The 16,152-nt window shown below is 37.4% G+C and overlaps 2 protein-coding genes across 2 annotated transcripts; both read right to left on the bottom strand.

Annotated features, from left to right (window-relative positions):
* Positions 1 to 9,206: 9,206 nt before the first annotated feature.
* LOC148916425 (uncharacterized) lies at positions 9,207 to 11,828 on the bottom strand. Its single transcript, XM_089054744.1, has 4 exons — positions 11,388 to 11,828; positions 10,985 to 11,296; positions 10,786 to 10,873; positions 9,207 to 10,707 (listed from the first exon to the last, which is right to left on the bottom strand). The coding sequence occupies exons 1-4, from the start codon at positions 11,771 to 11,773 to the stop codon at positions 10,138 to 10,140; spliced, it is 1,356 nt and encodes a 451-aa protein (XP_088910870.1). The 5' UTR covers positions 11,774 to 11,828; the 3' UTR covers positions 9,207 to 10,137.
* A 504-nt stretch (positions 11,829 to 12,332) lies between these two features.
* Positions 12,333 to 13,636, bottom strand: LOC103342992 (uncharacterized). Its single transcript, XM_089055128.1, has 2 exons — positions 12,441 to 13,636; positions 12,333 to 12,351 (listed from the first exon to the last, which is right to left on the bottom strand). The coding sequence occupies exons 1-2, from the start codon at positions 13,634 to 13,636 to the stop codon at positions 12,333 to 12,335; spliced, it is 1,215 nt and encodes a 404-aa protein (XP_088911254.1).
* Positions 13,637 to 16,152: the final 2,516 nt, after the last annotated feature.

Genomic DNA, 16,152 nt, shown 5'->3' with positions numbered 1-16,152 from the left:
CTTGTCCTTCACCTGAGCTAGGATCTGGTTGATTAGGATAGCTCCCTGTTTCTGAGCTTTCCTCTTGGGGCCGCGATCTGCGCTTATCTCGAGCTTTTTGCTCGAACTTGTTACTCTTTTGGCTTGCGCTTCATCGGTGGTCAACTTGCGCTAGCTTTCTTTGCGGCGATACGATCATCGTCCCAAAGTGCGTAGCGCTCTGCCGTCGCGAACACTTCTACCAAGGTTTGACTTGGAGTTATGGTCGCTCGGTATAGCTGCGTTGCGGTTGGCAAGCCCTTCTTGCGAGGATGCAACAGGTCGTTGCATCCTATGATGGCCTTCTCGGTATAAACCGTCTCGGGTAGTCTCGTAGAGACTAAATGCGCTTCTTCTTGCGAGTTGAGCAGGTGCATGCTTTCTAACCGTCTTGTAGGAGGTGTACTCCTTTGTGAAAATGATGGCGAACTCCTTGAATTGCCTATTGGCCGACGGTGAGTGTGGAACCAATCACAGTGCTCCTTGCGAGTCATCGCGAACACTTTGCACATCGGGCGTCTGCGCTTATGCGGGATCATGGCTCTTGAAGTGCCTCAAATGGCTCGGTGAGTCCCCTTGAATGGAGTGATGGATGGCGTTGTAAGCGCCGGCGTGGGCTCGTTCACCTCGTCCGGTAAAGGGCGACGATCAACTCGATCAATTTCCTTGCATAGGGCCTCCTCCGCGCTTCTTTGGTGGAGACCTCGGGTTGGTCATTTACTAGCTTTGCGACATCCTCTGCTCGCGAGGTTGGAGTCTCGGGCGCGTCTTGGTGCCTCGCGCGACGGCTAACTTCTTCTCGGTTCCCAAGGGTCGATCCCTTGGGTGCTCCCGTGAGCAGTTAGAGATTGAGTTTGTGAGGATTCCTCTGCGGCAGCTTATGCGGCGTGTTGGTCCTCGGCGGGCTGGTGGGCGTCGTCGTCACCTCTGCTGCGCAAGGAAGGTCGTTCAGTCGGCGTCTTGGTGCCTCGGCGTGGTAACCTCTTCTCCAACTCCCAGGTCGATCCTTGGTTGCCACTGCCGGTGGGGCGAGGAAGAAGGTTGAGTTTGGGAGGACCCCTTCACAACTTGTCGCCGCATGTCGGACCTCGAGCGGGCTGGTGAGCGTTGATCGTCGTCCTCTGCTTGCAAGGAAGGTCGTTCAAGTCGACGTCTTCGGTGCCTCGAACGTGATTGGCTAACTTCTTCTCCGGCTCCCAGGGTGATCCCTTGGTTGCCCTGCCGATGGGGCAGGAGAGAAGGTTGAGTTTGGGAGGACCCCTCCACAGCTTGTCGCCGCGACCGCTCACGAACTCGAGCTCCTTGTGGACCTAAGCGAGCACGAACATTGGATTGTGGGCCTAGCCTCTCGAGCACATTGGTCCTGGGTCCTAGCCTCGAACGGCCTGCAGTACGCTCGCAGCTGTCCGCCTCGCTCGCACGATCTCGCTCTTCCCCGCCGGTTTGCCCTTGTCCGACTAGCTATGGGACCTCTCAATCGCCGCCAACATGCTCGTGTGCCTCCTCTCCTCGCCATGGGGTCCATGGTTGGGGCCTTGATTCGCTGATCTCGCCTGAGTAGCTGGCCAATCGTTGTTTTGATCATCGACCTTCCAGGTGAGTTGATCAACCCGCGAGTTAAGGTCCACCGACTGCTCGGGTCAAGTAGAGTGGTGTATTGGGCCCAACGGCATGTGGGCTAGGGCTCCATTAGACGAGTACACAGTGCATATGTCAAGCGGTGATCGCAGAGGAGGGAGAGAATGGATCGCTTCCAAATGGGACGATGTCGAGAGTAGCTGGGGCGCAGCAAGTCCAGAGTTAAGTGGTGTGGCTATTCTTTGTGCTCGACGGCAGATACGGGCAGAGCAGCTCCGTGTCAGCCGGCGGCAACCGCAAGGCTGTGGAGGTCCAGTGGTCATGTGGCGGTGTTCGCACCCAGCAGCTGAAGGCGGCGCAAAGCACTAGAAGACGGCTGCAGGCGCAAGGTGCATGATTCGTTGCTGTTGCATGGAGGTTTCCACCACGAAACCATGAGATGGGCCCGCGTGGTGGCGCTACTCTTCGTACGTCTTGTATCAACCATGGTTGTTTGAAAAAATGTGAAAGATGGATTTTGAGCACGCTTTGAATATATCTCGTGCTCTCAATGAAAGCACCAATTTGTTTGTACAAATTTCCTCACGAGGATATTCGTCTAAGATTCCTTCGTCTTCTCCACTTCTCTTTCTCCCTCAAAACAGATCGGGGTTAAAAGGACCACACCCGGGGGGTGTTGGCCAAAGGCCCTCCGATGCCTAAGTTAGGTAGGGTATTTCAAGGAAAACCGGGTGGCCGGAGCCGTGTGTGGTGGCCGGAGCCTTGTGTCAGAGAGAGAAAGAAAGTGGTAGCTAGGGTTTGTGAGAAATAATTTCTGCAGAGTTTCAAGAGGAATTTAGACGTACCTTGACCTTTGTGCGTAGCCAAGTATTTATAATGGTCTCCGAGATTAGGGTTTCAGAGGAATAATTCCATAGATGGAAGGGAATTATTCCTCCCCTATTTGGAATTGATTTGATTAATTAGGGATTTGATTTAATTGGTTCTCACAACTCTAATATAAAAAATTCAATCATATGTATTACTCTAACATCAAGAACATATTTGATGGATATAATTATAACACGAATATGATTATTATGAAAAACAACACTATGTCATGATCCATTGAAAATCAGATTCAACGAGAGAGGTATTTCAATAAAAACAGATTTATTGAACTAAACTCCCCTAAAGTATATTCAAATTGGAAGATATCCTTGTATGACCATTGAACTAAACTACCCTAAAACATAGCCTTAACCAATAGTTTGGTCAAACAGAGAATGAAAAATCATTTCTTGACATCAAATTAGAGATCTTACACAAAATAGAAAGAATATCAAAGAGGTTAGACATACTGTAAAACTAAGGCTTATACAAAAGCCAGGAAACATAAACAAGAAAAACCTGAAGCATGCAAAGCGTAATAGACAAAAAACAGTGAAAAAAAACAATAAAAGTGATCAAACATTAAAAAGCAACAAGAATTACGTAAGCAATTGCATATTGGTCCTCATGCAATTGCATAATGTTACTTAATAGTAATGCAATTGACAAACAGAAATAAACTAAACTCAACACGAGAAACGCAATCACTTGCCAAAACTTGGCCTTTAATTGATTTCTAACAGAAATTGCATCGCTTCACTTTTTTCTGAGACTACCAGAATTAGAAATATTTGTCTGCATTGCATGAGTTGTCTTATTATTTAGATAGTACATCACAAACTACAACACAATTTCTTCTCTTATTTTTGCTAGTCAGTGACACTACTTATGGTCTTAATAGCATAATGCACCACACATCAAAAACTTGTGTTCTGAAACAATTGCACTAAGTTTCTGCTCTGGTTCACGCATGGAAGAAGACAATAACTCAAACAAAATCCTACATGCAAGCATTTGTTTTGTGCTAGTAAAAGCAGCAGCCCCAAATAAATTCACTCATTATCCATATCATACGCAAGTACATTATTAAAATAAAAAAAGCCACCAAAATCACCACCAAACTTATTATTAACGATATGAAAAATATGAATGGAAATTTCAACATTCAATATGAACTTGAGGAGGGCCATTCATATTCAACACAAAGAAAAATAATATCAATGGAAATTTCAAAAATTATGAAAAATATTTATTTCCAGGCATAAATCGTATAATATGAATGATAAGAAATAAGTTCCAGAACTTCAAACTGGCCTGCCAAAAAATGGAATTTAAATATAAAATTGCATACCAAGCAGATGTTGAGAGCAAATCCAACTAATAATAAAGTAAACTTGGAATGCCAAAAAAATTCAACAAAAAACTTGAACAACATAAAACCCAAAAAATATTAGGCTAAACAAGAAATGGAAGATAATAAAAATGAAATATGAAAAAAAACCAAGGAAAATAATTGTTGCTGAGGGATGGGGTTTTCAGTGAATCTTAAATCTGTGATGAGATGGGGTTCAAGATTCGAATATACAACAGTAAGACATTATACATGGGTTGAGATTGAAGATGCCGCACGTAGTTTGCATCAAACCTTTGTTACTGTCGAGAGAGAGGAGAGAGATTATCAATATGTATATGGGAGGAAGACTCGGTCACTGCCGTGAAGAAATAGAGGAGTCAACGTGTGAGATAGGTTGTTTGTTGGTCTCTGTCGACAAAGTGATAAAAGAGTGGGAGTTTTTTTGTTTCTGAAAAAAATCTCACATGAGATGAGGGATTAGGGTTGAGATGGAGAGATGCTACAGCATAGAAAGGCCCAAGAGAAAACCTATTACCTTGACCTGTTATAGCAGGTTCTCTTCTATTTTTTTTTTACGAATCAATTAGCATGTGCACTACACATGCTTCGTAAAGGACAAATGGCGCACCCATGCGCCAGGTGCACTATAGAAGTTGCCTCAACTTTTATATGGTTTTCTCATCCAGCCGGCCCACGCTTGCATAATTGTGTATATGTGGGAGTTTGAGGAGAAAAATGCCGAATGAAGAACATGGATTTCGTTTGTTTGTTTCCATGATTCTGAAAGGAGAAAAAAAAAAAAAAAACAATGCTAAGCTCCAAGTCGCATCAACAATTTAAAAGATTAAAAAAAAATGCTAATTGCATGATTTATTTAATCACAAAAGGGCTACATTAATAGGCTTTCATAAATTAGTTTTCATACAATTGTAAATTCATAATAAAAGAGCAACCAATTAAAGGCCTCATGTACATGCAGGGACGGAACTATGCACATGCTAATTTGGGCTATAGCTCAGGTGATTTGATTTTTATAGCCCAACATTAATATCCCATCCCACCCAAGCGCACCTCACACACCCCCCTCTTAGCAGCTGCTTCACTCTCCTCAGCGCAACTGCTATATCTACTTACTCATCAATGTAGTTGCTATATCTACTCGCTCATCAGCGCCCATGCACCCAACCAACCTTTGCTCATCCAACGGTTAGTTTTTAAAAAGTAATACTCACATTCATTGAAGCTGCTCCAACTACTCAAGCATGATTCAATACTATTAGTGCAATTAATACCAATGACAAATTTTTGAAAATTACTACTAACTTCAATTTTCTTTCTTTTAATTAATAAAGTTTTTGTACTATTCAATTTTCCCTATAAAACCCACTATTTCTTCAAAATTTTCACACCACCAAAATCATCTACAACTCTTTAATTTTGCTTAATTTTTTACTCACAAAATTATTTATTAATTGCTTGTATATTTTTTATTAATCTCTCCACATCATTATGAATATATTATTTATTAGTATATGTGTGTGTGAGAAACCTCCTCCCCCTTTAAACTATCACTTGTATTAAAAAAATTAACGGCTTTTTTCTTTTAGTTGAATGTTGTTTTTATTAGGGTTGTACGTATTAGATACATTTTGAGGGGCTCATTATGTCCCCCTGTGTATTTTTTGTTATCAATAAAATTCATTTGTACCGTTGAGTAATCTATCCTTTTAGTAGGTTTGTACGTAAGATAAATTTAGCCCACCTCATTTTGAAATCTTGAGTCCGTCCATGTGTACACGTACATGGCATAATTATAATTCTCAAATAATATAACTTCGTTTAGATAGTTGAGAAAACTACTAAGAAAAAGATTATAAAGATTTACTACGTAACCAAATCCTAAACCCTAGCATCAACGAAAGTTAGTCAATGCCATCGATCAACCACGGAAGCTACTCTAAATAGGGATTAAAATTATCTACTTGTGGGAATTGCCTTTGGTAAGTACCGTAGGGACTTCTTTCAAATGCCTTAAAGGTGTACAGGTCGTCAGGATGGATAGTTGATTCATCAATGTATCTAGACTCGAGCAGACTGCCTGGCAACAGTGGCATGGATGAAGCTCTAGCACCAATTGCTTGTGGGTGCCCAATATTTGGATAACGGGGCATTATATTCATGGGGACTGCTTGCAGTTGGCTATGAACCATGCCATTATGTGATACACCACATTTTGCATGATTGAGTATTTGTTGTCATACTCCACCATAGGATCAAAAAGGGTGCTCATCTGCATCTCCATCTCCATCTCCATGCCTTCCCCATTTATAATCTGGGGCTGCGGGGATAGAGGATCCTCGACATATGATTTTGAGTTTCACATCTTTTGTTGTTCTTATCAACGTTCTTATTCTACAGAGTACCCAATTATCCAACTGCAAACAGCCAGTGGCAAAGCCAAGATTTCATGTGTGTGGGGCCTCTTCAACTAAGGGCTACAGTGGGTTGTAGCCCAGTGTGGTTTTTAAGAAAAAAATATAAAACTTATATATATATTTAACTTATTTTCAGTATTACCATCATTGCACTGTACACTTATATATATATATATATAACTTATTTTCAGTATTAGCCCAGTTAGTGGCGCTATACAGATTACTTTATTTCCATTTTCAACTAGAAAATAAAATTCCCACCAAATCAAAATATGAAAAATCGGTTTTAGTGCCAAATACGATTTAGGCTAAAAATGATGGCTCATTAAGTCAATATATACTTCATACTAAAATCCCATAAAATCAAGTTTTCTTATTTGATATGTGAGGAATAAAAGCCGCCAAAAATTATCTTAAGAAAATGATTATTTTGAAAACCCATTTTTCATACTTAGTCAATATTTTTACATAAAATAACTTTTCATCTATAATATGAATGCATGAAAGAACCTAAGGTCAATCTAAGTAAAAAAAACCTTAGATGTTCAATCCACTATGGTATTAAATCCTATTTGGTTTATGTTAAAACTTATTGAAAATTAGTCTATGGAGCTATGAACTAGCTTAGTTTATATAATTTAATGTTTACTTTTATTTCTAGAAAGACTATAGAAATTGTAAGTACCAAAAAAAAATAATCACTAAATTTTAAAGCTAATAACTTTAGCTAGCCCACCCGTTGAAAAATTTCTGATTCCGCCCTTGGGCCTCTCACAAAATATAAAGAATAAAAAATTCAAACTCATAATACATACAAAAAATAGTGTATATATATCACATATGCCAAGAATTATATCGCTTATTGATTGCAATCATAATTGTTCTCGACAAAGGGATAGACAAATACATTCTAAGCAAGAAAAATTGCAAGAGATAGACAAAGAGTAGTGATTTATCAAATATCTTTAAAGCTTTTTCCCCATTAAATCCAATAGAAAAAAAAAAAAATCAAAAATTTCCCAAATTAAAAACAACCTTATGCCCCTTTATGCATTCATATTATACATGAAAAAATATTGACTAAGTATGAAAAATGGTTTTTCGGAATAATCATTTTCTCAAGATAATTTTTGGCGGCTTTTATTCCTTACACATGAAATAAGAAAACTTGATTTTATGGGATTTTAGTATCAAGTATATATTGACTTAATGAGCCATTATTTTTAGCCTAAATCGTATTTTACACTAAAACCGATTTTTCATATTTTGATTTGGTGAGAATTTGATTTTCTAGTATTTTTATTTGAATTCAAATAGGGGGTACTTCCTTGTTTACATTGTAAACTTAAGTAAATGGAACAATATAAAAATAAATTAAAGTCAAAGGACAAAGACATTTACTTCAATGTTGAAAATGGAAATAAGGTAATCTGTACACCTGGAGTGCATCACCACTAGCTGAGCAAGGGCGCAATTTGAACTACCTCCTTGTGCCTTAATAAGTCCGCCACAATACATGTGGGTACATATCAAAACATAAAGTATTTGAAATAATATACATATACAAATACATAACAGCATATTACTTTTAAAATATAAAACAACTTGAGTGGGGGCCCGGGACCACACTAGTCCCAGTGTGGCTTCGCCCCTGCAAACAGCGAAACTTATTTTTGCAATAACTGCATTCTTTTCACATTTACAGACGTTAATACTTGTTTTGCATGTCGATAGGGATCATAAACGTCGTAGAATATGTATTAACAAGGTGGTTTATTTTAATGTACCGTCATGGAAGATGTTCCAAATGAAGGGAAGTTAATATTTAATTAGGATCGTGGTTACTCTGTGTTACGTCAGTATGCGGGTTTGTGGCATGTTATTTGCTTTAGACCACTCAAGGTTCTAAAAGTACCGTCTAAGGTTGTCGAAGTTTTTCCTTTTTGCTGTTTTTATAGTAAGTAGACGTTGGTTTGTGTTTAGAGATGACATAGTATATTGTAACAATGTCGGTAATTTATTGTCGTGGTTTTATGCATCAAAAGATGGCAGTCGATTTCACGACGGTTTAAAACTATCTACATGAGTTTAAAAACCGTCTACACGATGGTGGATTCCCGTTGTCTATTGCGGTTTTTTTGTAGTAGTGAGCTTTACGTTAGAAGCCATTCTTGATTTCCCTGCACACCAACATTATACATATGGATCATTACATACCAAAATTTGATACCTACTTTACTCAAATGAATAATTTTAAGCCATTGAAATATATGTATATACACAATAACGAAGCAATAAACACACAATACAGAGGCAGATCAAGGTAATAGGCACAAGATATATTAGAGATAACAGTACAATAGAGAGGAAATAGACACCTTATACGCAATACATAAGTTGTATATGTGTGTCATGATAGAAAAAATGAAAATTCCTTCTACCTGGTAGAAGCTGTTGATCCATTTCCTTCATTAAAGAGGAGCATAATCTAAGTAGACACATTCTTGTGCTGGGAGTAAATCAGAGCCATCGTAGACCTCACAATGCTCTCAGCTTCACGACATGTATCACGATAGAGATAAACAGAAAGTAGAGAAGGAAAAGAAAGTGGTTTCGATTTGGGACTAAAAGAGAGAAGAGAGAGCATCGACAGTGATTTCAAAAGCAAAAATGAACAAGTCTGCAAAAGAGAATAAATGGGCAATAGGTAAGTATTTATAGATAGTATTGCAAACGTGTCCATTGGAGGATGATATTTGGAGAATAAAATTTGGCCTCGATGGTATTTAGAGCTATTTCCCACAAAACAATACAAAATGTCACCATATTTTACAATTGTGGAGTTAAAGAAACAAGAGAGACATATACCCGACGATTGTCTTTAATGGATTTCACTTGTTTGCGGTGCAGTATACGAAGAATATTATCTTGGTGGCCCACACTACAAAAAAAAGGGTCATTACCGACCAACATTCTCCGAGGGCCCCGAAATTTCCTCGGTAAAAGTATTTTTTCCGACCAAAAAATATTGTCCGTTGGAAATATGTCATGAGCCTGAAATTTATTTCCGACAAAGGAAATACCCTCGGAAAAAGTCTCAATTGTCGTCGAAAATGTAATTTATTTGGTGGGAAGACTTGGCGCCAACTTTATTAACGACCAAAAGTATGTTTGATGGAAATAGGATGATTATTTCCGAGGGCTTTCTCTTTCCGTCGGAACTGTTTGACTATTTCCGAGGGGCTTCTTATTCCGTCGAAATTGCTTGAACATTTCCGAGGGGTTCTCCTTTCGTCTGAATTGTTTGACTACTTTCGAGGAGAAATATGTCCTCTCGGAAAAACGTTTGAATGTCAATTTCCCATTTAGAATAAATTAAAAAAAATTTGATTGATGATATTGTTAGCTAGGGAAGAAAACAGATTTTTTTCAAGAGAAGTTGGTTATCATGTAGACCCAACAAACCCAATGCCAATATATATGGTAGTTGGTGGGGGCTGTGTTCCATGGGGGGTTGGTACAGTTTCATTCGCAAGTCTCTACACAAAACAAAACAAAGGCATTATCTGCATATGAAATGAAACCCAAATTAAAAATCAAAATGATATGAAAATTATAATTTGATGCACAAACCAAAGCTCTCTGTAGTGATATGCAGTTCTTATTTGAACCTATCAACTTTTTGGCCCCTCCCCCACAAAAAAGAAGAGCCTCGCTAGCTGTGAATTTCCCATTAGAATAAGTATAAAGAAAAATTGATTGATAATAACCAATCACACTCCAAAATAAATAACTAAAAATAGCCAATCCAAAAAAAATAAGCAATCACAATTACATGACAACTCATCCCATAGTTGTAAGTTGAACACATCGATCCATTCTTCAATCAATTTCATTGTCTTCAACATCATTTTGGATGGCATGCATGCTTTGAATTTGAGTCTCTGCTTCTTGGTATGGCTCAATCTCATCATTAGTCGTCTCATAAGCATTTCTTGGATTTGTTTCCACGACAAAACTCCAAATTTTATTTCTAACCCCCTTCACATAAAAAACTTGGGTTGCTTGGCTTGCTAGTACGAATGGCTCTTGAGTATTTAGCTTGCGTGTTGTATTAACAGTGATTATTCCATAACGATCTATCTTGTAACCTGTTCCTTTTCGTGCCATGTCATACCAATCACAATTGAACAATACAACTCTATTTCCTTCTGTGTAACGGAGTTCAACAATATCTACTAAGGTTCCATACCAAGGCACATCGTCAATCTGATTCTCCCCCTTAACCATAACTCCACTATTTTGTGTTTTTTTATTCTCATCACGCTGCAATGTATGAAATCTAAAACCACTAATATAATAACCAGGATAATAAGTTACTCGCCTTTCAGGACCTCGAGCCAAAGAAAGCATTTGCTTACTAACTTTACCATCGTTGTATAGTTCTGTGACCTGCATAGAAAGGAAAAAATATTTTTAAATAAACATCTATGACATTCAATAATTTTTTGAATACAATATTATCCATACCCTTTTAGAAATCCAGTTTGAAAATTGAAGCCTATGTGACTCCTCCACATTATCAACACTAGACTGGATTAGAACGTTCTTATGTTCTCTGCATACATAACAAATGATTATATTCAAATTAATACAGTGACATATTACATCTAAATAAATAGTAACTTATTAAATACACTTAGAAATTATAGTATTTAAGAATTCTTACTGGACAAATGGAAAAGCTTCATCACAATTTTGCAGGACATAATGAGTGGCAGCCTTATGAAGTTCGATGCTCATCTCTCTAAGTACACCTTTCCCAAAAGCTCGACCAGGTGTTGAGAAAATAGATAACGGAGATGCATCATATGACGGTTGACCTCCATCGTCATTTCTATCTCTTTTATTAAACTTAGTTTCAACTCGATGCAAATAGCGAGAGCAAAATATTAAACACTCATCTCCCAAGACACCTTCGGCAATAGACCCTTCTGGATGAGCCTTATTACGAACATAAGTCTTTAGCTTATGCAAATACCTAATTACGTCATAAATACCAAAATTAGAGAATCATACATCAGCAGTTAAACAAATCATGAATAAAATTAATATCTAAACATTGAGATTACCTTTCCACAGGATACATCCACCTGAATTGTACTGGACCGGCCACTTTTGCCTCCCATGCCAAGTGGCAAGTTAGGTGAATCATGATGTCAAAAAAAGCAGGAGGGAATATTTTTTCCAACTTGCATAGAGTTATGGCAATTTGTTTGTCAAGAAGATTCAAGTCATCTTCTCTTAAAACTTTAGCACACAATTCCTTGAAAAAGTACGATAATTCAATTAAAGGCTCACTTACATCTTTGGGCAATAAATCTCGCGCCACAAACGGAAGTAATCTCTCTAAGAACACATGACAATCATGAGTTTTCATACCAGAAATATTACGCTCTGAAGCATTCACACATCGAGATAAATTTCCAGAGTACCCATCTGGAACTTTCAACTCCATTAACCATTGACATAAAGCTTTGTTATCATCATTTGACAATGTATAATCGCCTGGGATAAAATAGAGCTTACCATTATCTCCTTCTTCTGGATGATACCTATGTCTTATACCCATTTCTTGAAGATCAAGACGAGCATTTAAAGAATCTTTTGTTTTACCATCAATGCTCATCATTGTGCCAATCACATTCTCAAATACATTTTTCTCAATGTGCATGACATCTAAATTGTGACGCACCAAAAGTGTTTTCCAGTAAGGCAATTGGAAAAATATTGAATGTTTTTTCCAATTATGATATTTTCCAAACCCAAGTATTGTATGCTTTTTCCCATCCTTGCCATATGTTATTTCTCTTAATTCACCAAGTTCATTTATCACATCATCACCAGATGGTCTCTTGGGTGCAAGTCTTATTTCCCTTGTATTATCAAATTGGCTTCGTTGATTACGCCATACGTGGTCAGACGGTAAAAATCTTCTATGACCCAAATAACATGTTTTAGACCCATGAGATAACCGACGATGCGAAGTATCAGATGCACAATATGGGCATGCCAATTTACCAGACGTACTCCAACCTGACATGTATGCATATGCTGGATAATCATTGATAGTCCAAAGAAGTGCAGCTCTCATCTGAAAATTTTGCTTTGCATATATATCATACGTTTCAACACCAATTTCCCACAATGTTCGCAATTCGTCTATCAATGGCCTCATGTATACATCAATGTCATGGCATGGACCCTTAGGTCCAGGAATAAGTAAAGTCATGAAAATATAAGGCTCCTTCATGCACATCCACGGAGGAAGATTATATGGGTATATAAGAACTGGCCAAATACTATAATGCAAATTCATGTTCCCAAAAGGGTTAAATCCATCTGTTGCCAAACCAAGTCTTACATTTCGAGGTTCCATACCAAATGACTCATGAATTTGATTAAACGATTTCCAAGCCTCAGAATCTGCTGGATGCCTCAACACTCCATCTTTTACACGATCCTTAAAATGCCATCTCATATCTACAGCTGTCTTGGATGACATGAATAATCTTTGAAGTCTTGGTGTGAGTGGAAAATATCTAAGCACCTTCCATGGAACCCTTTTACCTTTCTTTTTGCTACCCTTTCCTTGTTTCTTCCATCTCGAAAGCTTACATGTAGGACACTGCGTTGCATTTGCATGCTCCTTATAATAAATGATGCAATCATTATTGCATGCATCTATCTTATCATAATGAAGACCTAAATCTGAAATAATTTTCTTTGCACCGTTAGTGGTTGTAGGTAACTTCTCACAAAAAGGAAATGCATTTTTCAACAATGTTAGCAACATACCAAATGCTTTATTGCTCATAGTACCAATACCCTTGATATGCATAAGGTTCACAACAAAAGACAAATTAGAATATGATTCACAACCAGCGTACAATGGCTGTTCTGCCTCTTCTAACAATTTGTAAAACTTGTGCGCATCTCCATTTGGATCTTGTGGACAACCTTCTTCTATTAAACCATGCATATCATCGTCTTGCTCCATACTGGCCACATCATGTCCATCATTGTCACTATCACTTTCATCACTTTCATCACTATCATCACTTTCATCAATATCCTCATCCTCACCCTCACCGTGCAAATACCATGTAGTATAAGTTAGTTTAATTCCATTATAAAGAAGATGCTTGTGTACCTCATACCTCAGATGTCTATATCGATTACTGCATTTAGAGCAAGGACAGAAGATCTTAGAATCATCCGGCTTAACATGGTTGTATGCATAATTGAGAAAACTTTCAACTCCTACAAAATAATCTTCTGACGACCTCCCAGATTGCATCCAAGATTTATCAACAGGCATTTCTCTACATAAATAAGATCCAATTAATATTAATAGAACAAACGACCAAAAATCCAGATATTAAACCTTTATCATTTTCATATTTGAAACATCACCCAAAAGTTTGACTAGCATTTCTCTGCATGCCATATATTCTTTTAACAAAATATATTATTAGCTAGGGAAAAAAACAGATTTTTTTAAAGAGAATTTGGTTATCATGTAGACCCAACAAGAAAGAAAGAACCAAACCAACGTGCCATGCATCCACCATTCGCATAAAATTAAAGGAATCCAAAACAAAATTATGCTTGTATTGCAAACCAAAGTAGCTAACATTTTTAAACATGACATATTATGTAATTCTCTAAAACATCACCCAAAAGTCTCAGCAGCAGCAGAGACACAGATAAATACCACAACAAAATAGACTAACAAAACAGAGTCTTAGATTTTCAAAGCAATAAATTAAATCACTGTCAGAGATCATAGTTTTGTACCAAGCTTTTCCTGCGGCCTTGATAGTAGAAGCCAATTAGAATATAAATTATTCTTCCAAATGCAGAAAGTAGAGGAGCTGAAAACTCAGATTATCCAATTAGAAAGAGACAAAGGAAGACCCAACACATACTTCTACTCATAACACCTGCAAGGAAACCATCTGCAAGAATAAATTCAATCAGATACAATCTAAAGGATAAAATACCACAAGAAAGCAACTTAAAGTGATAGCAAATTTGACATTTACCTATATTCTCACAGCGCTCCAAAAATTCATTGAACTCTTCCATAAGATCTGGATACTTTCCCAACAAATCGGTCACCTGAGACAGGCAGAGTTTCCAAAAAATGTCAAACTAGAGGCAATAGCATCAAGTAGTCAATATTTTATCTCATTACATTTTTATAGAAAGATATAAAGCATAGTCATCATAAAGTGTCCTTTGTCCAGTATCCCCTAGCTCAAAGAGTAAGCAGACAAAGCTTGACTTTAGAAGCGTCGGTTAACTGCTGAAAATGGTGTAAGACGTACCAAATTCTGTAGATCATTCCTTTTAATTATTCCATTGCTATAAATGTGAAGGCATTTCAAAAATGCTTGGTAGTCTTCTTGACTGTACACATCTAGAACAATAAAAGGAAGGAAAACAGAAAACAAACAGGACCATGTGTTCTTGATCTAGTCATACATATTTCTCTTCCTAATGTTATAGAAGATGTCCTGTAAAAAGTTAAAAACCACCCAAAACATACTAGAATATGAAGGCAAATGATTTCTGAGTTAAATTTGGTTTTCTTTGACTGCAAACCAGTAAATTGGGTGTCCTTTTGTTAGTTGCCCTTAGTCATTTGTGTACACATCTAGAACAATAAAAGGAAGGAAAACAGAAAACAAACAGGATCATGTGTTCTTGATCTAGTCATACATATTTCTCTTCCTAATGTTATAGAAGATGTCCTAATTTCAAATCCTCTTCCCCATTAATTAAAAAACATTAATACTTTTATGCTCATATAATACTTCTTCATTGAAATACACAGCAGCAAATAACACAGAGGCAAAACCAGTCAGATGATGGACAAATTTTTTATTTCTTCTTTGGTGGCCAACAAGCCAATTCATAAATAAAGAGTAAAAATCTGTAGCCAGAAAGTGCAGAAAACAATAATTTCACAACATATAATCTATTCTTTATTGGAACGACACATATTAAAAAACAAGGATAGGTTGAGACTATACCTTTATTGGAGCAAAACGAAGTCTTAGATTGAAAGATGATAGATGGCAAAATCTGAAAACCAAACACACTCTATCAGATTAAAAAAGATGATTAACTTCTGTTTTTTGGGTCGAAATCTAGTTTCAAAATGAAACCAGAAGATATCAGATAACAAAACAGAATGTAGAGATAAAGAATCACTGTGCAGAGAGTAGAATACAAACAGAGCCCAGCCAAACCCATTAGATAAAGAATCATATAACAAAAAGAAAGTACAGATAGATAGATCAAACCCATTAAATTGAATACCCATAAATAATATCAACAAAAAAAATAAAAAAATTGCAACTAGAATGAAAGCTCACCTGCGAAACTTGGATGGCCTGCCTTCTTCTCCCACTCTTGATAGAAAACTGATATAAGGTGTATTTCTTGGCGCGCAACAAAAAAAAATTCCCCTGCTCTTGAGATTTGCAGAATTCCACCAATTATGAGATTTGCAAATCCCGTCTTTATTTCCTTTTGCCAAACACACGGTTACTTGTTTTTGCTGATGTTGAAGTTAGGAGTAAAAGCTATGGGTAAGTTTTGGCGTGTTCCCCACCCAGTGCTTTTTTTTTTTTTTTGTTTTGTTTTGTCTTTTTTTTTTTTTTTTAGGTGCTGACTAAATATGGAATAAATTTTGAAAGACAATAACTCGTGTGTGGGCTGATGATAAAGCATGATTGGGTTTCCTCAATCCATAGTTAGAATTTTGTGTTGTTTTCTCTACCTAGTTTGAACGGGTGAAGCAAATTCGTGTATTTTCAAACTTTC

Source organism: Prunus mume, linkage group LG6 (genome assembly GCF_029339155.1).
Source record: "Prunus mume cultivar Tortuosa linkage group LG6, ASM2933915v1, whole genome shotgun sequence".
NCBI classification, from domain to species: Eukaryota; Viridiplantae; Streptophyta; class Magnoliopsida; order Rosales; family Rosaceae; genus Prunus; species Prunus mume.
Note: the sequence above shows the minus strand (reverse complement) of the source record. Positions and strands in the feature narration are given on the sequence as shown.